Source organism: Lotus japonicus, chromosome 1, assembly GCF_012489685.1.
Source record: "Lotus japonicus ecotype B-129 chromosome 1, LjGifu_v1.2".
Taxonomy (NCBI): domain Eukaryota; kingdom Viridiplantae; phylum Streptophyta; class Magnoliopsida; order Fabales; family Fabaceae; genus Lotus; species Lotus japonicus.
The window spans coordinates 79,108,894-79,131,259 of record NC_080041.1 but is presented as its reverse complement, the minus strand read 5'-3'; the positions used below and the strand labels follow the sequence as shown (position 1 = coordinate 79,131,259).

At 34.0% G+C, this 22,366-nt stretch overlaps 1 protein-coding gene and 1 long non-coding RNA gene across 26 annotated transcripts; both read left to right on the top strand.

The window, feature by feature from the left end:
- Positions 1 to 231: 231 nt before the first annotated feature.
- On the top strand, positions 232 to 5,436 carry LOC130716710 (uncharacterized). 5 transcript variants are annotated; one of them, XR_009012137.1, is made up of 7 exons: positions 232 to 568; positions 1,368 to 1,487; positions 1,817 to 1,921; positions 2,054 to 2,157; positions 2,625 to 2,671; positions 2,754 to 4,450; positions 4,985 to 5,436. It is a non-coding gene; the product is annotated as an uncharacterized LOC130716710 (long non-coding RNA). The 5 variants fall into 5 exon arrangements; XR_009012138.1 differs by having other exon boundaries at positions 2,625 to 2,938; positions 4,368 to 4,450; XR_009012140.1 differs by having other exon boundaries at positions 2,625 to 4,437.
- Positions 5,437 to 9,543: 4,107 nt separating this feature from the next.
- LOC130716598 (protein MHF1 homolog) lies at positions 9,544 to 16,906 on the top strand. 21 transcript variants are annotated; one of them, XM_057566652.1, is made up of 12 exons: positions 9,544 to 10,584; positions 11,505 to 11,670; positions 12,040 to 12,073; positions 12,182 to 12,258; positions 12,586 to 12,606; positions 12,712 to 12,840; positions 13,276 to 13,424; positions 13,519 to 13,688; positions 15,406 to 15,601; positions 15,679 to 15,750; positions 16,045 to 16,125; positions 16,459 to 16,906. In XM_057566652.1, the coding sequence occupies exons 8-12, from the start codon at positions 13,650 to 13,652 to the stop codon at positions 16,581 to 16,583; spliced, it is 513 nt and encodes a 170-aa protein (XP_057422635.1). In that variant the 5' UTR covers positions 9,544 to 10,584; positions 11,505 to 11,670; positions 12,040 to 12,073; positions 12,182 to 12,258; positions 12,586 to 12,606; positions 12,712 to 12,840; positions 13,276 to 13,424; positions 13,519 to 13,649; the 3' UTR covers positions 16,584 to 16,906. The 21 variants fall into 21 exon arrangements, with proteins under 21 accessions (XP_057422635.1, XP_057422647.1, XP_057422610.1 ...); XM_057566664.1 differs by having other exon boundaries at positions 12,586 to 12,626; positions 12,720 to 12,840; XM_057566627.1 differs by having other exon boundaries at positions 12,586 to 12,626.
- Positions 16,907 to 22,366: the final 5,460 nt, after the last annotated feature.

Sequence of the window (22,366 nt, the reverse complement as noted above, 5' to 3'; positions counted from 1 at the left end):
ATAAAAATCAAATATCCAATAATTTTAATTAACAGTTGAGTTCGTAATAAATTATCCGTGCATCGCACGGACAAACAGGTACTATACTAGTACTTCTTGATCTTCCACTACTGTAGCTAAATAACAGCCAATTACGTTCCGACACGTGTCCTGCTTTGACCAAATTTTTGTTTTTTGTTTTTTACCCGGCCTCTACAAAACAACGTCGTTTACACTTCGCAATGTTCATCACCATCTCTCATCAACCCATTGCTTTCGCGTGTTCCTCTCCCTCTCTACCCACTCCCCCGTACCATTCGTCACCCTCTGATTTCGTGAATTCTTCATCCACAGCCTTCTTTTTCTCCACATCAATCTGAAACCCTAGCACTGTTTCTGTGTTTTCGTTCCTCTTTCCACCCACTCCTCACCAATCCATCAATTCTGTCTTCTCCGATTACACTGTTACGCTGATTCGGTGGCTCCATTCGTGGTCCAACACCTCCAACGATCTACTGTTGCTTGCTCATCCTTCTCTCTGTATTCCAGATTTCATTACAGTTCCAAGGAGTAAATCCTGCCTGAATCAGTAAGTAGTCTAATTCACCATAAATGTCATGGATTTCCTTTGATTTTTTCGTACCTTCATTCATCTGTATTTGAATTCCCTTCATTTTTTGTTCAAATTTGCATTTTTTTAATACACATTTTATAGACTCAAGTACCTACAGTTGATAGAGTTGTAGTTCTGCCAGCAAATTTGTTCAATTTTGCTATAAATACCCCATGTTGTGAACCTCTCATCATCTGCTTTCCCATATCCCATTTGCCCTTCTCTTAAACCATCCCTTATTTCCACTGGTGAACTTACTAAACCATATGCCTTGCAACTTGTCCTCATTGATTCTGAGGTTATTTGTTGTTATCTCAATGTTTTGTACATGTTTGCTTATCAATATCAAGTTGTAGTAGATTGTAACAAAAGCATGCCAAATCTCTTTAATCCTGAATTAAGTACATTTATTTCACACGATGATTATAAGATTTGCTAAGCTTGAGCACAAACAAGTTCTTTTTAAGATGGCTATCAGTTTTTGTTTTCTGTCATCATTTCTCTCCTCAAGATTATCAAGGTCACTGATTTTGATGCTATCTATCTCACTTGCATTTGAAGTTGTTGTGAGTTATACTGATTCTGGTGGCTTTTATGGCTGGACTTGTGAATCTCCGCCGAAGTAATGAAAAGTGATTCCTCAAGACCATATCCTACTCATCTCATCCTAATTGATGCAGATGCTATATCTTTGTCCTGTTTTTGTTTTATATTTATAGTTGTGCGTCCTTTAGTTCTTACATTCATTTAATTCAAATTGATTTCATTGTTATAGGGTGTGAAAATTGAGTCTTCAATCAAGAAAAATCATATTAGAAAATTCACAAGTGAATTGCTTGAGGGCAATGTATACAAGACAAAGATTGGTTTCTATTTTTGGTGCTTGACTAACAAGGTTAGTAATAAGAGATAAGTTTAGTGAACCGCCTTATTTCATGAAAGCTCCATTTTAAGTAGTTTCAATTTTTACATAGTGCAATTATGTCAGCAAAATTAGTTAACCTTTTCAATCTCTCTGTTGCATTTGATTTGAAAATTGAAGGTGTTGTAATTTGAACTTGGGGAAATTTTTTGGTTAAAGTAGAGGACCTAAAATATAACCATATTTAGTGTTTGTTCCCAACAAAATTAGAACAGTATACATCATGAACTAATTCGGTTGTTAACTTGATTAGCTTATTACTTATATAAATAATATTTACCTAATGGTGGTGTATCTTTCAGGAGAAAGAAGAAAAGCTGGATGGTGATGCTGCTTTGAATCAATTCTTCTGTGATATTTATCAAAATGCATATGAGGACAAGCGAAGAGCAATGAGCAAGTCATTTGTGAGATGACCATTTTGTGCTTGCTTTGAAATTCATGGACATTGGTTCCTGTGATATTGTGCTTAGTTTTCTTCTAAAATTATTAACATTTATTATTCATTTGCCTTCTTTATCAACTATGCTACTTTGCAGCTGGAGTCAAATGAAACAGTGCTGTCAACGGATTGGAAAGAAGTGGGATCGAAGAAGGTAGAAGGAAGTCCATGTGGCTGAAGCTGCTGAAGTGCAGGCAAAATGTAAGTAATCAAATCTGTATATTGCAGAAAAATCAATGCTATCAAATCTTGCTCCTTCCCCCTGTTTTTAGTATGTGCTTCTTAAGCTTTATGATCCACTGGGAAGCTTTAGGATTGATTAAGTTAGTTTTTTTAGAAGAGAGAGGTGGGAATTTATTTAGCATGCTTGAAATGAAGTTATTGTGGTTGCATTGATAATTGATTTGGTATTGAACGATACGAACAAATCACTTAACAACTTAAGTTATAAAGAGAAAGGCCAACTATATTTCTAACAAACATTATGGGGGAGCTATTGCAAATATTTACAAAAAATTGTTGATTTCTCATGTTAATAGTGTTTGGCAGGAAACTATTGCTATGAAACTTAATTTCAACTGCTGTAATCTTTTATTGTATAAGAAACTGAGCAAATTTGGTTTGTCTCTTTAAGATTCTAAGTGTGATTCTTTTTTTCATTCATGCAGTGTTGTTTTGGAGTGATTATCAAAACTACACCTTGCAGCTGATCCTGGTGAGTACCCAAACAATGTTTATGAGTTTTCCTCTTTTTTCAACTGAGCTCTCATCTGATAAATATTGTTGTGATTTTCAAGGTCTATTAGTGAGGACTCTCTTAGAAGGTTTGTACAGTTTGCAAGTGAGTGTTGCATACATGAGTTATTGGCAGATTTATACACATACAAAGGAATTTTTAAACACTTGTCAGCTATAAACAACAAATGCATGTTCAGCAACTCTAACTGAACTGTTTGGAGTAATTATAAATAGCTTACATAAGGTTTGAATCCCACCTCTCATTTAGAATTTTTCAGCTATGAACCCTCTCTTCTCTTTTTCGTTTTTGTTTGACTACCTTATTAAGCTTGAATGTGCATTCGCTTACAAAAAGATCTCCATAGATATGTTGCTTGAATAATAGTAATTTTAAATTTGAGCGGATTGGCAGGAAAGTTTCAATACTAAATGGTGGAGAGAGGGTAAATTCATAATCTATAATTTTTTAAGATATGTGACATTCAATTAGCCTCTGTAACTTATAAGCATCATAAAAGGCTTTGATTCTGATGGTGTGTGACAAGAGTTGGCAGATGTCGGCAAAAAGACTTCATTTCTGGAAAATTAGTTCATAGTGATTTGAATACCAAAGTTTGAATGTGCTGCTTTTTCATATAGAGATGGTGTTTGACATTGAGCAAGATGTTTTGGTTTCTTATAACATGTCTCCTCCGTTTCTAGCTTCCTCTTCTTTTTTATATGATTTTTTTTCAGGTCTTTCTCCGTTGAAGCCATGGATATGAACTAGATGTCTGTAATATATCTGAAGAAGACTTTTTATCTTTTCTCATGTCCCTTTTAAGTTATTTTCTTTTTTTTATGTAAGATGAGTATCTAGAGCATAAATGAACAGTCATGAGAACTAAATATAGGAGCTGCAAATTTCCATTCCTTGAATGTAGGTTATGAAACATTAGCATTTAAACAATGCATTTGTTTTTTCTACCAGTTGTTTTATGCTATTTGCAGCTCTGTTTTTCTCTCAACTCTTTTGATTTGCTTAGTTCTCATTTTTACATGACTTTTATAATCAGAGAAAGAAGTGACTTTAACTTTTTCAAAAAACTATGACATTGGAAGATCTTAGCTCTTTGAAAGATAATCATTAACTTGACTTTGTGATACAAGTCATGACCATTAGAGTGTAATAGGCCTTTAGAACGGATCAATGCCGACAACTGAAATGAATGTTAATAGTTCCAATATGAATATGTTAGTAGTTCTTAGTTAAGGATATCAATAAAATACTTTTCTTATGCCTAAGATATAACTAAAAATAAGAGGCTTAATTAGGTAATCTTTAACAAGTTTTCCTTCATGAATTTGATGTAAGAGATAGATTTATTATCATGGTTGAGATTAAAGTTCTGCTTCCTTCATAAAATTCATTAGCTTAGTTCTTCAAGTAAAATATCAGCTCATTATCAAGCATCTATTTATTTGAGTTAAAAAATTACCGTACAAGCTATTTGTGGTGAAAGGAATCCCTATAATATTTTTAGTAGATTTGGTGAGATCGGTCTCTTCCTTCGTTGGTTAGTTTCGCTGGTTTTTATTCTTTTCTAATGTAAAGTTTCTAAATTTCTATTGTGAGGGAATCATGTTATTGGTGCTGTTTGGTTTGTTAATATGTTGGTCATATTTTCATTTAGGCCAATGCTTCCACAAGGGGATCTTTGCATAAAGGTGGACAAAAAGTTTGTGTACTTTGGTATTCATCAAGTGAGTAGATATGGTATGAGCAAAACATTGACGTGTTGCAGATTTAAGTTTCTTCTATGCACAAAAGTTATGACAAGGTTTAATAGTCTAATAGCTTAATGTAAATTCTAATGTGAGATTTTTCTCAGTGACAAATAAAATGATCACCCTTCTGTATTAAGTTAAAGTTAGCTTGACTATTAGCCTCCAAAATAATTTTTGAGTTACCACTTACTAGAAAGGCTGGCAAGTAGAAAACCACAATTGGGCATATTTGGATAAATTATTATACAGTTTATGGCAGGATTTGGGACAATAGTTAATTTCATTTCGGCTGATATGACATTTTTTTTACTTGATGTTGTTGAAAACATGAAATTTGAATTGAGAAGAATAGAAGCCTGAGTTATGAATAGATTTAGGACATGTTTCTATTTGTTATTACATCACTTAATCGTGGGGGCTTATGGAAACTCGGAAATGATATGTTGTAGATGTAGAATTTGTTAGGCCTCTACTGCCAATTTTTCTAAAATGATTTTATTATTCACTACTCTTTCTGTTTTAGATATAGGTGTGCAGATTTGAGGCACTACTCTATAAACTCCCTTCATGTGCTGCTTTGAGGCACTACTCTCTAAACTCCCTCAATCCTGCAACCAATACAACCATAGTTACATGTTCTGCCACCCCCAGAGGCCATTGGAATTCATTGGAATGCAGAAAGTGGTGAAGAAAGAGTTAGACGAGGATGTATATTGGTAATCGACAATAGCAAATTCATCTTCACTGACCTTTGTGAGTTAAAGGGGTGGTTTAGATTTTTAAGAATTTTTGTATTACTGGTGGTTTAGATTTCTAAGGATTTTTTTAAGCTGTTATCTTTGATTAGTTGTATTTTAAGTAGGTTATAAGGATGTTTATGTATCTGTAGTATTAACAGAATGAACTATTGAGAAATTTGGGTGTCTATGTTTCAAAAAACTGAAGTAAAAGGAATCAAGCAGATATATTTATCTACTTCAGATATTAGAAAGCTTCGTAATTTTTTTCTAACTTTTATAACTCTCCATTTTGAGAGCAAACATTTAGAGCATTTATTTTTTTTGGAAGAAGATCAAAGGAAAAAGTAAGAGAAGAAGCAAAAGAGAAAACTTGCATCAGCCTATGGAGAATGTAGAAGAAAGAAGAGCATCATAGACACGTAAGCATGCATATTGTTGCAAAATATAAAGAGGAACTGTGAAAGTGGAATTGTGTGTATGTCAAGAGCTTAATTGTTATATCATGTTCTTCACTAAAATTAGAAAAAATACAAAAATGGTATTCAAAATTATAATATGAATATAATAAAGCAAGATTGCATTGCATTGATATTGTCCTTCTTTTGCTCTCTTGGACTTCTTGGAAGCCTAAAACTTCCTGTTGTATGTTTCATTAGTTTTTGTGTTGACACTGTTGAATTTTTGTATATAATGTTTTGGTCTCTACCACAAGAGAGCGTTTTCATGGTTTTTCTCTCTATATGCTTTAGTTGTCAAAAATTAATTATCCGCTTGCTTAACTGTCCATTATTTGAAATTCAATTTTAATCATAAATGACATGTCATTTTCAACATCAAAGGTTTTTAACATATACCATTTCCAATGCTATTTGGTTTCTCCTAAAAGGATTATATTAATCTCTTCCAATTTATAAATCATATTGACTTAATTTTATAACCTTTAAGAAAGGTTCATAAGATTAGTTTATAAGAATAAATTCATAATTGTTTCTCTAAATCACCCTCATTAAAAAGAATACTTATTTTATTTATCTGCTATTTTTCTTTCTCTATATTACTGATCTACTTTCTTTTTTAACCTATTTTGATAGAAACCAAAATACCCTAATTCTAGAGGGACCGGAAACATATTAAAGTCTTATTTACATTTAAGTTACTGAATAAAAATCTCTTCTGGAGTATGGGGTTTGTAAAAAAATATTTTCATATTAAGTATGAGGTTTGTACGAAAATATTTTCATATTAAAACTAATAGAAGAATGAATTTTGTTATACTTTAATTTCTTTGATTCATAATTTATTAAGTATTTTAGGAGTAAAAACTCATGAAATAAATAACGGATATGAAGACATTTTTCTGCTATCATTGCCCTTTAGTGGTTTGGACTCATGGAATAATGTGTTGTTGACACTTCTTATCCACATCCACTTTAGACATATAGTAAGAGAAAATAGAGAAATGTATAGAAATGAGATAGGAAAGAAAGTGAGATATGAATAAATCATTACCTGGGTATGTGTATAAATATTTTCTTTTAGTTACAAATATCTACCTCACAGTCTAATATGTTATTACATTTCAGCAAATTTTTCATATTTTGCAATAAATGTTGCGCCAAATTACAAGTCGATAGGGGGTCAAACACAACTAACATTTGAAACTCATATATTCATATACATAAGAAAAATAAAACATTTAAACATAAATATAAGATATTAATTAAAATTGTATGGCTTATTAAATACATCATTGTATTATTCCATATACATCAAATTCTCAATAATTGTAATTAAAAGTGGAGTTCCTAAACCAAGTGGGTTGGTGTAGTGGTTCAGCACTTCATCTTTAAGCAAGTGGTTGGGGATTCGAATCCCAACTCTTGCGAATAGAAAAAACTCATTGGTCAGCCCCCTACCGCTTAGTGCGCTGACCGTGGGGCGATGGATTAGTCTCACGTCTGTCGACTGTGGAGATACCTTGGTCAAGACAAAAAAAAAGTGGAGTTCCCAAAAAATTATCCGTGCATCGCACGGACAAACGGGTTTAATACTAGTGCTATTGAATGCAACAATGGAAAGTATGTCTCAGGAAAGACTTTTAAAGATTTTGTTTAAAGCTGATTCCATCTTTTTTTTTTCCGGTTAGTTTTACAATGCATCAAAACTGAAACCTCTATTGTGGGGTTTATTTGTAGCTTTCATGCATTGCGTTCAATTCTTCGCATACATGCTTACTTGGTTTGGATGCTGGTTCAAATTGCACCATGTTTTTGAGTTGTACGGCAGGAAAAAAAATTGGATTTGCTCCCATCTTTGTTGTTGGATTCTCAGGGATATTTTAGTGTGATTTCTTGAGGGATTTTTGCAGGATTCTTGCGTGTGAGGACCTGACCATGGATTTCTTTCTCTTTTTTGATATATCTACTCTCAATCAAGCTCATTTATATGGTTTTGTGCTGGACTCTATTGGGAGGAGACCTGACCATGGATTTCATTCTCTTTTTTGATATATCTACTCTCAATCAGCTCATTTATATGGTTAAGCATTGTTTAGAATAAATTACATGGGAATGGATGTAACTGATCAAGTAAATATTGTTTTTATTGCTTTTTTTTCTAAGTTGTACTTAAATTCTTGAGTTAAAATAGTATTTTTATATTTCTTTAAATATGCAGGTGAGAAAAAGAGAAAGGCTGACAGTTTTCGGAAGAGATTGTTGTTCAGACAACCAAGGAAATAAAATTGCATAAAACCATTCACGTTGCTTGTTCAAATCTGCGTTTGCAGCAAGAAAGCTTTTAATAGGGGAAACAAACAAATGTTGACTAGCATGTCTCATGAGATAAGAATTCCACTATCTGGGGTTGTTAGCATCACCGTAATTCTTTCTACCGCATAACATGATCTAGAGGGAAGACATGTTTTAGTTCTCATGCTATCTTTAGGATATTTGGTTCTTCAACTTATAAATGATGTACTTTCCAAGGTTGATTCAGATACAAGTCTATCCTTGATATATTTCATTTTAGTGATAAAAGAGACATAATCCTTAAATATATACCTTTCCTTCTCCTTTTCTTTTTTGTCTTTGTTCTGCTTTAGGTAATGGTCATTCTAGGTTTCTAAGGATCATGTTGATCCACTCAAGATTTTCCTCACTTGATACATGGGTAATTTTAAGTCTCCAAAATTTTCCCTATTTTTCTGAGTTTTGCTTTATCTTTCTCTATGCTGTCAGGAACAAGCCTGGGCTATTCCTATTTAATTGGGTCATTTAATCAATAATCGTTTAGTTTGATAGATTCATTACTTGTGTTAATAATGTTAGATAACACTACCTTTAAAGTTGAATTATATCGAACCTAAATCGTGGTGTGCTCAAGTGTTCCATGCGAAAGTCGTGCAATTTATTTCCAGTTTGTGGACTCAGTTTTGACCAACTAGAGCTGGTTTTGTGTCTACTTTGGACATCTTTGTCTGGATTTAAATATTAATTTAATTTAATTTTAAACTAAATTGTTATAAATATTAATTAATTAATTTTTAGTTACATTGATTTAATTTAAAATTTAAAAAATAAATAATATAAATATATGTGGTATGGTGGAATCCGAGTAATAATAAAATAGGGGACCATGGTTGGATTAAATTAATTGTACTTTTTTCAATAAAATCAATGATTTAGAGCCCCGAGCATCGCACGGCTATAATCACTAATTTAACACACCATCATAAGACAATAGGTAACCTTTTATTTGCACCAACCTAGTTTTAAAAAATAAAAATAAAAATTTGCACCAACCTTTATTCAACTAAAAGTGAATTGAAGAAATAAAAGGTAGGAAATATGACGGAGGTCTAATATGTTTATTCCACTCCTTTAGATCAGAGACAAAATAAGAGAAGCTAAGTGGAAATATTCAAAATTAAAATTAGTGATAAAACCTACCCACAATTCAAACTAATATATCAATAAAAGTACCCAGATATAAAAGACCACCAATTGTTAATGGTTCTCAATATAAAATTAGCAACAATCATTAACTTAAAATTTACACCCTCACAAACATGCAAATGGTTATATATTTATAACCATTTGCGTTCTGATATATTTTGTTTAGTTCATTAGCGTCTACATCAACTTCCATTTAATCAATATATTTATATTTGATTTCTTTGAAAAAGAAAAAGAAAAAATCAATAAAGTGAGGTTCAGATTCCCCTGACTGCACCGTTTGACCAAGCCTTCCCATTGGCTGAAAATTCAGAAGTAGATATGGGTTAGATTTATGGAGAGAGAAAAGGCATGTTGGGCTTTGAGTTTGTACTTGTTAAATTCAGATCAATACTTAACGGTTTATACTTGTTACCCAAAATGTGAACTCTTCTCTGACTCCCTCCTCTGCCTCTAGGGTTCGTTCTTGTTACCCAAAACAGAACTCTCCTCTGACTCTCGCCTCTTTTCTCTGCCGGTGTCCACCCCACTTCCATCCAACCCTTCTGTCGATTGTGTTGGAATCACCCTCGATAATCGAGTCCCTCAGCCACGATTGTGTTGGGATCAGATCGTCGGACACACCTTCACGCACGCACTCAGATTTAGGCGTAGATGGCCCCTGGTGAGGCTGCTGATGACCCGGATTTAGTAGTGTTTTTAGGGTCATTTCTTTGTAGGTTTTGAGTCTTTTCCTTGTGTCTCATGTAGTGTTTCATGCATTCTCATGCATTTTTGCCTTTCTTTGTGTTTTTACTTTGTTTTGGTAATTTCATAGTCTTATAGGGATTTTTCTTACATTTTAAGTAAGTTTAGGACTTGCATAATTTTCCTATTTTATTTGAGGGGTCTTTTGTGCTAATAATCTCTTGGAGTTCCTAGATATTTTTCCTTGCTTTGTTCCTAAGTAATCAGGTCTGAAACTGCTGAAGAAAGAAGGTCAAAAGGCTTGGAAAATGGAAGGGAGGCTTAAAGGGGAGTTAAGAAGAATGTCAAGAGGCTTTCTAGCATGTCGAGAGCGCTCAGGCGCTCGTGTTGAGCGCCTGAGCGCCAATTGGATCGTTGTGTACATCATGCTAGAGAGTAATTGGCGCCTGAGCGCTCCTGTTGAGCGCCTAGGAGCCAATTACCTTCCAGAGGCTCAGTTTCAGTAGGGAATTGGCGCTCAGGCGCTCTATATTGGCACTTGAGCGCTAGGAACAGCCCAGACTCGTGATTTTTGCCTATAAATAGGATTCTAGTCATTTTCTCTTGTATCTTTTGATACTTTGTCAAATTCAGAGGTAGAGGATCATCTAGGAGAGTGAGAGAGGGCTTCCAAGCTTGTAATTCAGGTTCTTAGCCAAGCATGGCTTGGCTAATCTCTCTTCTTATGCTTTGGTTTTCATGTAAGACTTTTCATATTTGGGTTATAATCTTAAGTTCTTTCCCACATGTTCTTCTTCTTTCCTTGAATCTCATATTCTGAATTTCAATCTAAGCTTGTATGCATGCTTGCTTTTTGCTTTTCTATCATCAGAACGTAAGTTTGTTATAGATTAGGGAACCGATTTGGGATTACCCCTTCTTTGCTTGCTACTAGGAATAGAGGAAGGGTTGGGGTTTGTTGGCCTGAATTTGCATGATCTAAAACCTCATATAAATGACTAAATACACAAGGAATTGGGCTTAGCTTTTAGTATGGGAGAATTGCTTATGTGGGGAATCAATAAGTGAGTAACTAGGCAATCCATGAGAACATGTGCTTAGAATGATGTGCCTGAATTGACTAGTTGAACAAGAACCCAAAGCATGTTCTTTTCTGATTTTTTGTTTATTTTATCTTTACTACATCGACATATCTCTATTTCAATAAAACAAACCTTCATACTCAAGACTTAAACTGAATTTAGTCACTCACAATCCCTGTGGTTCGATATTTAAAACCAGGTGGATTCGTACACTTGCGGATTTACCAACAGCTGCGGCCGGAAAGGCTGCTGTACGCGCGGAGTGTGGCGGCGAAAAAAGGCTGTCACACGCGCCTTCACGCGCGGTGGCGCGTCAGATGCCGATGGTGGCATGTAAGGAAAATGGCTGAGCCATCGAGTGAGCCCAACCCATGAATAAGCCTTTTTTTTCCTGCTTTCTTTTTCTTGCCCATTTTTATTTTCTTCCGCTTGCACCCTCTCGGGTTTTTTTTTCGGACCTACGTTTTGGGCTGAAAACATTAAGACTGACTCCTTCATCATCTTCTCCTCGAGTCTCTTTAGTAACCTAGTTCATCATCTTTCTCTGTAGTGACCTAGTTCATCATCTTTCTCTGTAGTGACCTAGTTCTGTGATGGCAGCTATGATCCTTCATTGCCACAAATTCCTTGTCTCCCCACCGCGGTTCAAGCTGCTGGCCAATACCCTGCTTTGCTCACAGCACCATCATTTTGCTACTCCTACTGAAGCCCCATCTGATGGCTCCACGAAAAAACCATCTGATGGTAACATTGCTCTTACTCATTTATTTTGTTTCTCTTACCATTTTCTAAATTTGATTTTTTCATTTTTGTCATGTGACAGATTTTTCCTGACTGAATCGTTTATTTTTTTTTGTAACGCTGCTGTTGGGCACGACAATTATATAGCACCACTAGGCATGACAACAACAAACAATCAATTAGGGTCAATGAAAATAAATAAAGAAAACAGGAAATTAGCTATAAAGATATGAAAAAACACAGATCCTGTTTTTGGACAACAAATTGAGTCGTGTAGTTTAGGATCTCCCTTCTTTACCACTTGAAAATTTGGGTCACTTTGATGAGTTGTGACATATATCTCACCTTGCTTTCCTTTTTTCCCCTTTACAGATTATTATAGTTCACCCGGATAAAAATCTTGGAGGTAAGTATTATAAGGATTAGGAGTATTTGGCTTTAGGGCTTCTTTTTTCCTTTAATTTGCTTCATTTTTTTGTCCAACATTGTTATTATAAATATGGTATTTATGCAGAAACTTGCGGAGGCTTACCAGATTTTGAGTAATCCGTAAGGAATAAAGGAAAGAGAAAGGAAGAGTTGGGACAATGAGTTAATACAACCTTATATAACTTAGTAGTGATTAACTAATAATAACTTGCGAGTAAGCTCAATGCAATGGTCAAGTTTTGTTCTTACTCATTGTCATTGATGAATTTTCCTTTTTCTGTTAGTATGAAAGTGGTTTGGTCAGACCAATCAATTGTTAGTATAACTAGTTAAACTTTTTCGAAGAGTTTTTTGAGCTTTTTGCTTAGTAAATAACTGCAATTTTACCTCATAATGTCATATTTGCGAACTTTTTTTTTTCACTTTTTAAGCCTTTGAAATTATAGTGGAGACAATATATAAACAGATTCTGTTGAATTTCACTTGCAGAAATTTCAAGAATATTTGAAGGTGCGCTTAATTTTTTAGAGGTCTAATCCAGTTTTCCCTCTCTATACCCCTTCCTCTCTCCTTAATTTTTCTATCTGAAGTTTTTGCCATATTTTCAATCTGTAGCATTGCAGAATGATATGGAAGACAAGCTTATAAAGTTTTTTAAAAGTCACTTGAATCCTTTTGTTGATGGTCAAACACAAAAATATGCACTGTGGGGAAAGGCATAGGTTGTCCAACTTTCAAAAGTAGGTAAGTTTCCTCATATACTCTAATTCTATGACTAGTAGTGAACCATTTACTAAAAAAATATTTATTCTAGAGGTTCCAACATCTCAACTTAATCATTAATTCATAAAATCACTAATGTATAGTTATTAGATCCTTTTCAAGGTCGCAATTTAATCTAATTTCTTTTTTCTGATATGATCATGAATTTATATCCAAATTTGGGGTGGTCTAGTAAATATTTTATGAGTATGCCAAGAAACTAGAGAAGAGATGATTAGGTTTAACTTGTTGATAGTAATCAGTTATTACCAATATAAGCAATTTAGGCGCACATATCAACCCTCCTTCAGCAACTCCATAGAAAGTGTAGATCAAATGAACATGGCTCATGTAAGAATATAACATTGCATTTATGAAATTCATATTGAAGTTTGAACAATATATGCTTCTTTTCAGCTTTTGGAGGGGTGATGTTACATACAATTGAATATATCTACACCCGAGAAGTTGCTAGAGAATTTCAAAAGGATACGCAGTATATGAAGGTGGAGTTTTGGCAGATTGGGTACAAGACATAGATCCCTCACAAGTGATGGCAGCCTCAGGTAGTAGACTATTGTTAGTGATATTATCAAGCTTGGATGTCATTAACTTTTCACAATTTTGGAAGTTTTTAATTGGCCTCAACTGTTTATGTAGGTGTTGTGTCCTACATTCACATACTAGAAGAAGACAAAGAACTAAATCAAGGAGTAAACAAAATAAGCATTGTAAAAACTTGCATGGATAAGAAGGATCGCGTGATAAATACGCTTTGAAAGATCAATGTGATGGATTTCGAATCAACAATCTCACATGTCTGTGAAGCTGTAAGTTCAAGTACTTGTTTTGGTAGATGCTTTAAGAAATAACGCATGCAGTAATAACAGTGATGAGTTAGAAATTTCAATTAATATAAGGCTTTAATAAAATGGTATGACGCTTGTTTTTTTTTCCAAGTTCGTAAGAATCGTGACGCCCCCAACAGTGTTCTAGCATCACGAGGTAAAGCGTTGGAGATGTTGGGAGCTATTTTTCAAATAAGTGTTTCAGAATGTGATGAATTTCCAAAATTTAGCAATAATAATGATGTATACAAAATTTGGTTATTCATACTTTGAAATAATACCTTTTTAAATATACAATGCATTAGTTTGTTCCTCACTTAAAAAATATTAACGTTGTTTCATTACATGTATGGGGACGAAAATTAAAATATTGATTAAAATAAGAATCAGATTTTGTGTATTCTCGTTTGTATATTTTTTATAAGATTATGAAAAAATCGCTGTCACAAAAAATAATAATAGTTATAATTACATTTGTCATTAATTAATTATTATTTTTTTAATATTTTCAAAAAAGTAATTACCATAGCTAATGCAACGTTCCCTTATGTGAAATATTAGTTTCCTCATTAGATGGCTACGATACCAAAGATTGCACAAATATGAGAATATAGAGAGAAGAAAAAAAAAAGATAAAGTTGATTGTGGGAGAAGAGTTGTGACAGAGACTAATAGAGACTTGCACACTGTGTTCAACTGATAGAGACTTGTGCGCTAGTTTTTGGCTGAAAGCCCAATGTACTATCAGCTTCCCAGTTTTTTTTTTCTGCTTCTTAATTTTGGTTAGTATTTAGGGATAATCCTCTAATTGGTCCCTGTGGTTGTGTGGCCGTCTGAAATTAGTCCCTCCCGTAAAATCTAAGTCCTCGCGTTTGAAAAGTGTGTGGAAATTAGTCCCTCCGGCGAGGACCTGCTACACACACTTTTTTAAACGCGAGGACTTAGATTTTACGGGAGGGACTAATTTCAGACGGCCACACAACCACAGGGACCAATTAGAGGATTAACCCTAGTATTTATAATGACCATACTAACCAAAACTTATATATTCCTGAAATACAATTTCCATGCGATCACGAAAGATAACTCTATGCTAGAACTTCGAACGTAGAAGATTAATTTACCAACCTAACTTTTAATACGTGCACAATTCTACTTTTTCTCATACTAAAAATATCCTTTTGTCACTCATATAGTTTTTATTTTATTTTTCTTTTATTTTAGTTTAACAATGTAGGTATATGTGAGGTATATTGTGGGGTTCATTTAAGAAACTTTTAGAGTTACTGGGTTGGAGTAAAAAATGAGTAGGATTGATTAAAGTGGTTTAAATGACGTGACATTACCAAAATTTAAATTAGAAACTCTAATGAGTTTCTTGGATAATGATGGTCTAAACACTGTTCCTATATTTTAAAAATTAAACAAATCTTGTCCTCCTGCTAGCTTTTTTCTCTCAAACTCTTTTTTTTTTTGAAAGTTTCTCTCAAACTCTTAGTTCTACATAAGGAATTTATCTTAGAATGTTAATATGAAACAACTTTAAATATCTTCAAATCAAAATTTGAATGAAATTTTGGTCAAATTTGAATTACTTGTAGGGTTCAAGGTGAGGGTTTGAAAAAAGAAAAACTGAGATTATTTTTGTTTTTTTTTTGTAATTGTATCTTGTGGGCCGAATTTTGTTGGGCTTGAAAAGATTAGGCCCATTGTGGCAGTTATAGTCTCAGCAAAACCCATTCATATTCCCTCGTCCACCATCACTCTGAAATTTGATTTCCCTCCACCGGAAACCGCCATGGAAGCAAGCAGCAGCGAAATGGAAATCGACGCGGAAACGAAGCTGTTACGAGACAGGTTCCGCCTCTCCGCAATCTCCATCGCTGAATCTCAAGGTTCCCTTCAATTCTCCTCACTCCCCTTCACTTTTTTTCACTCATTCCAGTTCCTGATTCATTCTTCTGTTCTGCAGCAAACAAATCCGGCATGGAAGCATCGAAAGTCGTCGTCGCTTGCGTTTCCGATTTAGCCTTCAAATACACCGGTAATTCACATCGCTATCAACAATAATCAGCATCAAATGAAATTGTAGTGTATTAATTTCAGCATGATCACAATGTGAATGATAAAATGTCACTTAGAACTTGCTCGCTGCAATTCTTCAATAGATTGTGAATATGCGGCGATCAATTAAGTATAATGTTGAACATTTTGATTTTGAGTGAACTATGAAGTAATGCAATCCTTCAATAGATTGTGAATGTACAGCAGTGGATTATGCATAATGTTGAACATTTTGAGTGAGTGATGAAAGAAATTGTGTGTTTTGTGTGAACAGAGCGATTGGCTAAGGATCTTCAGCTTTTTGCGCAGCACGCGAATCGTAAATGTGTGAATATGGAAGATGTTATACTTTGTGGTCAGTTTCTTAATCTCTTCTTGATTGTTTGCTTGCTTTTCAGGGAGAATGAACTTGTTATTTAGTATCTATTAGAAAAATTAAGAGGATGAATTGAAACTGAATGGAAGATAGAATTTTCATTAATTCAATCAACTAACAAGTAGTAGCTATTTATAGCTATGCAGTTTTAACTAACTATAACTGTCCACGCTAGCTGCTAACTATAACTGTGCACAATTAACATTGATTAGCTTGACACTGGAAATTTTAACTAACTACAGCTAATGAACATTAGTAGCTTTACAGTATCTGATACGATCCATTCTTGTGTGTTCTTTTGTTTTGTTTCAGCTCATAGGAATGAGCATCTAACTAGCTTGTTGAGGACTTTCTCAGATGAGTTAAAAGCCAAAGATCCTCCTTCTGAGAGGAAGCGAAAGAAAGAACCCAAGAAGAATGACAAAACAACCATTTAGTGCATTTGCCTGCAGGTACACATGAGCTCTTATCTCAGGGTGCTTAGGAAATTCTGGCACCAAGTTCTATATACTAAGGATAAGTAACTGCTTTTTCTCCTTTACATGCTACTCACTTGTTAGCTAGTGCTGGGATGAATCATCTGTATCATTTATGAATACCATAGAACTCAATATCAAGAACCTCTACTTAAAGGTATATAGCCTCTGTTGACTGTTCTGCAAGGCAATGTGCGAGGTCAAGATACACTTGTATAAATTTCAAGTTCAAACATAAAAATTGTTGTAATATCAAAAGCTCAAGTAGTTAAGTTCTGAGAAGATATTTTTTTGTTTTTATTATTATCTATTAAATGTCACTTTATCTTTGCTTTTTTTTTATATTTAAAATTTTTATATAGAAAATAGTGAAAACAGCAAAACTTTCTTTATAAATTCTGCAGTCTATACAAATATTTGAAAATATAAAAATGAAAATGGAAGTAATAACACGTACAAAAATATGGATTGTCACTCACGCCTGTGTTAGAATGTCAAGCTAAATGACTGTGCACCTGAGTTGGATAACCACGCTGGATAGAGTCAACTATAGGAAGGATTAGAAGAAATTATTTTTGAGCTGTAACATACGCGAAACATGCTCAATAGTCTCTGCTTCTTTTACTTTTTTGGTTAAGTATAGTCTCTGTTTCGTGAGCACCACATTGATCTACACAAGAACACTACACCATTCTGTGTTATGAGACTGGATCCGTGCACAGGGATCTGTTTTGATGAAGAAATCAAGGGTACGGCTGAAAGTTGAAATCCTTCTGCTCTTGAATTGCAATGCTAACAGATCAGAGTGGAGAAGAGACCTCAGTTGTGTCGCAGGGCATTGATAGGAATGGCTGGATGACAAATTAGGTTGATCATATTGAGTGTAAACTTGTATTATTGAATCAGTGAGTTATGCAATTACATGATTGAGCAGTGAACTTATATAGAAGTTCATGTAAACTAGATGAGAGTAAAGACTAATCAGAGTCACAACTGATTCTATCATTACATGAGAACTAACTAACAACCTGACTGGCTTCTCTTATTAACTAACTCCACTAACTTCAACTAATTGACTAATATATGTAATACTTCCCCTCAAGATAGAGAAAAAATATTTTTGATCCACATCTGGGATAAGAGTAATTTGAAAGTAGGCAATGGCAAGGCCTTAGTCAATACGTCTTCAAGCTGTTGATGAGTTCTGACATGTACAAGGCAAATCCAGCTTTCATTGACCTTCTATCTAACAAAATCTAGCTCTATGTGCTTGGTCCTTTCACGGAATGTGGGGTTGGAGGCCATGTGAATTTCTGCCTGGTTGTCACAATATACAGCTGTGGAGTTTGAACCTGAAAATCATTGAGCCAGTAGTGAAGCCATGTGAGTTCAGAAGTCACTGATGCCAAGGCTCGATATTCAGATTCAGCAGAGGATTTACTAACTGTTGTTTGTGTCTTGGAACTCCAAGAGATAGGAGAGTCACCGAGAAAAATACAATAACATGTTGTGGACCTTCTTGTATCAACACAAGTTGCCCAATCTGCATCTACGAATGCATGAAGTCTCAGCTTAGAGGCAGTGGAAAAGAAAACTCCTTAGCCCCCTTTAGATACCTTAAAAGATAGTGGACTGCTTCCAAATGAGTAGTTCGAGATTGAGACAAATATTGGCTCATTGGTGCACAGTAAAAGCAATATCTGGCCTAGAGAGGGTTAGGGAAAGTAACCTACCAACCAACCTCCTGTAAAAACTGTTATCTGGAAGTAAATTCCCATCAGAAGCATTCAGCTTCAATTGAGATTGGATAGGAAGAGTTGTATTTTCTTTGGGAAAGGAAAATTCCAGCCTGAGTTCTTGCAATTTCCAGGCCAAGAAAATAATGAAGTGCTCCTAAGTTCTTCAATTTGAAATCATCCTGCAACTCTGACTTGAGAGAAGCAATGACTTGTTGGTTGGAATTAGCTATGATGATATCATCAACATAGACTAGTAATGCTACAAAAGAGGCTCCTGTATTCTTGGTGAAGAGAGATTAATTACTCTGCCTTGGATTGTTTCAAACCCAATTTAAGTAAAACTCTTGCAAATTTGCTGAACCACTGTCTAGATGCTTGCTTTAGTCCATATATAGACTTATTCAATTTGGAAACGGTGACAGACCCGAGAGGAAGATCCATATAGATTTCCTCATGCAATTCACCATTTGGAAATGCATTGTTAATGTCCAACTGAGCTAGAGACTACCCTTTAATTGCAGCCAAGGATAAAAGTAGCCTCACTGTTGTGAGCTTTGCCATTGATGAGAAGGTTTCTATAAAGTTTAGTCCAGCTTGTTGAGCGTACCCTTTAGCCACTAGGCGTGCCATATACCTTTCCATTGTGCCATCAGATTTATACTTAATCTTGTAGACCCATTTACACCCAATTGAATGTTTCTTGGTGGCAATGAACAACAGTCCAAGTGTGGCCTTTTGCCACTGAGGAAGTGGAGCAGCTTGGTGATAAAAAATACAAGGTTCTGCCTCATGTGAAATTTGACAAATGTATGCTTTGTGCGCTTATAAAGGCAAGAAGTGGATGTTTGGTAGCACTGAGAGTCGGTTAAGTGAAAATGCAATTTGTGGGTTCTTGTTGATCTTCTAAAGGGAATGTCAGATAAAGAAGATACTGAGGTAGTTGGCTGGCCGGAGGATACTGGAATGATAGCAAGGGATGAAGAAGGATCTTCACTGGAATGTCCAGCTTCTGTATGATCAACAAGTGGGTTAGCAGGTGGTGTAGCAATGGAGAAATCATCTAAGTTAATGGGAATAACAATGTCAGGAAAAGGATCTGGTGCAGTAAGTTGAGGAATCATCTAAACTGGTACCATATTGAATGTAAACTTATGTTATTGAATCTGTAAGTAATGAAACTACATGAGTGCACTTATATAAAAGTTCATGTAAACTGGATGAGAGTAAAGACTAATCAGGATCACAACTGATTCTGTTATTACATGAGTAACTAACAACCTGACCCACTTCTCTTATTAACCAACTCTACTAACTTTTTTTTTTGTCAAAACTAAGTCTACTAACTTCAACTAATTGACTAATATATGTAATAGATGAAGAAGGAATATTCTTTGGTTCATGAATCCGGATTCTCTCCGGCGGCAGCAGGGTCCAGCGGTGTAAAAACATAATTTGTACATAAAGCAACTTTGAAAAAAAAATAAAAAACAATAAAGCAACTAATTGGTTTGTCACTCTTAAATTAATCAATCATAACCGTTAAATAAATCAAGTAAAAATTATTTTAAAAGCACATCTTTAACTAAAAAGGTTAGACTTCATATGTCATTTTTTCTACGTTGTTAAGTTTTCAAACTAATATTTGATAAAAAATAATTTTATAAATTAAAAAATATTTAAAATTGTGGGCGCAAATTCAAACTTATTTTTTGCTTAACTTTCAACCAAAACAAATAAAGTCGTGTATGTGATGATTGGAATTTGGAAGGTAAGAGATTACAATTACTCTTTGTCAATTGCATTGCAGTGGGCCAAAGTTTTTCATCTTTCCTCAACCCTCACCTATATTTATCATGTTGATATTTATTAACCATCCTTTATTTCACAGTGCATGCGGGCTAAGTGAACCTAATTAATTTGAACCGAACCAAAGTGAAAAAATAAAAATAGGGTTTGAGTATACGCGCGAGTTGAGTATTTTTTTAGTGCAATGTATTTTATGTTCATAAAATATTAAATATTTTATTGTACAATATAAAAATATGTATTTAACAATTACTGGTTGAACCATTGAACTAGTACTTTCACCAGTTCATTAATCGTTTATATTTTTAAAATATCCACACAAAAAAACAATACAAAAAAAAAATGAATTTTTTATAAATAAAAAAATAGATTATAATATTTTTAGAAAACACTTGTTTTTCTTAGAAGTCATACATCTTAATTTGATATTCCTTCAATTCGACAGATTTTACATAAGGTTGAAAAGAATTATTGTTGAGATATTTTATCTTTTAAAAATCGCATCATATTACCTTTTGATCTCGTGAGAGGTAAATTATTAAAATAATATATCGTTTTAAAACCTATTTTTTTTAGTAACCTATTGCTTTTTTTGGTTATTGCTTTAAACTGACGTCATTAAATCAATATCTTGATGATTAATACTGACACGAGAAAATTAATGCCTTAATCATTAAATTAATATCAAATAGGTAAAATAAGTACTCGATCTACTTTGGGTATTCAACGGAGACATAAACCTTTAATGACACGTGGTTGAATTTCACTGAATCAATGGACAAAGGGCGGGAAAACTTTTGATCAATTGTTGTTATGGCATTGCGCGCAGCTCAAGGTCTTGTTGTTCATCTTCTAAGAATCTTGAAATTCGTAACACTGCAGTATGATTCACTCAACCTTAGAAGGAACACAGAGACAGACACATGGAAAAAGCATGTTGGGCTGCTTCTAACACTGTCCAAATGGATGATAGTCTTACTGTTCACTCTTGGCGGCTTGTGTATATGATATTGATTGAGAGTATATAGTTAAGAAAAATAAATCAAGACATTATCAAGTGAAGAGGACCAAGTCACATAATATACATTTCTTACGACAAAAAAAAAAGTAAAAAAGGTAAAGATATGAGTAAAAGAATATAAAAGTGCGTGTCAGAGAGTCAAGAATCTCTCAATCACGATATAGGCAGATTAGGAAAGTGCCAAAAGTTGCTAATGATTTAATTTCTCAGTTCCAATTTCAAAAACGTTTAGTCGTTTACCACTTCTCACCTCTCAATTTTCCTCAGTCATCACTCATACTAACATTACTTTTAGCATTTGATCAGCGTATCTCCTGGCTTTTTGTTTTGGCATGGTTCATTCAATTAGTGAGATTTTGAGTTCATTAATACTTTGTGGATAAGAGAGGAAAAAATATGAGAAAAAATTATATGAGTAAAGAATATAAAAGAAAAATTGGGTGATATTTTAGTTTTTTGGATTAAAAGAAAAAGATAGAGAATTGATGAGAAGTGATCAGAAAGAAAATGAGGGCTATTGGATATTATTGATTTACCCATATATATCATTTGAATATTTTAAAAAACAGTATTTATTTATATTTATATAATATATTAGTGAAAGTTAGAAATGGAAATTTGCATGTTTTCCAAATGTGGGACCTAGCTGTCAATTTTCCCTTTCCATGGCTTTCCATGAATGATCCAAACAGTGAAAAAGTTGGTTTTCCTATCATTTTCACCTATCATGTTTTCTGTCCACTCATTTTCATGCTATCCAAACATAGTGTGAATTAGAACCATAACATAAAATAATAAACACAAATAACGTCTCACAGAAAATGTGTGTAATGTATTCTTTATAATTAATCGAGTTTCCTTATTCCTAGTGTCAATTTACTACTAGTTCAAATGCTAGGTTAAGTAAGTTGATCCGTCAAGTCAAACTCCTCACTTATCATCCATAAATGTGTTCTTTCTCATTGAAACATCATTGTTTTTTTTTTATCAAAGGTAAAAATTTCATTAATAACATGAGTCAGACTCATATATAACCGGAGATTGTAGTACAACTGGTTGGGCGAAGCCCACAAAGATTTACAAGTCAGTTTCTTACACTTGAGCCCAAGACTCCTTTCTACACCTAACCCAAAGTTAGAAACTAGAAGATTAATAAAAACTTGCAAAATACCCAAGCC

Bases quoted from the DNA above. Each gene is read 5' to 3' on its own strand.
- LOC130716598 (XM_057566620.1), top strand. From the start codon at position 13,650: ATGGATTTCGAATCAACAATCTCACATGTCTGTGAAGCT. The intron at 15,602-15,678 runs GTTCCCTTCAAT...TCTGTTCTGCAG, and splicing joins CTCCATCGCTGAATCTCAAG to CAAACAAATCCGGCATGGAA. The intron at 16,126-16,458 runs GTCAGTTTCTTA...GTTTTGTTTCAG, and splicing joins GGAAGATGTTATACTTTGTG to CTCATAGGAATGAGCATCTA.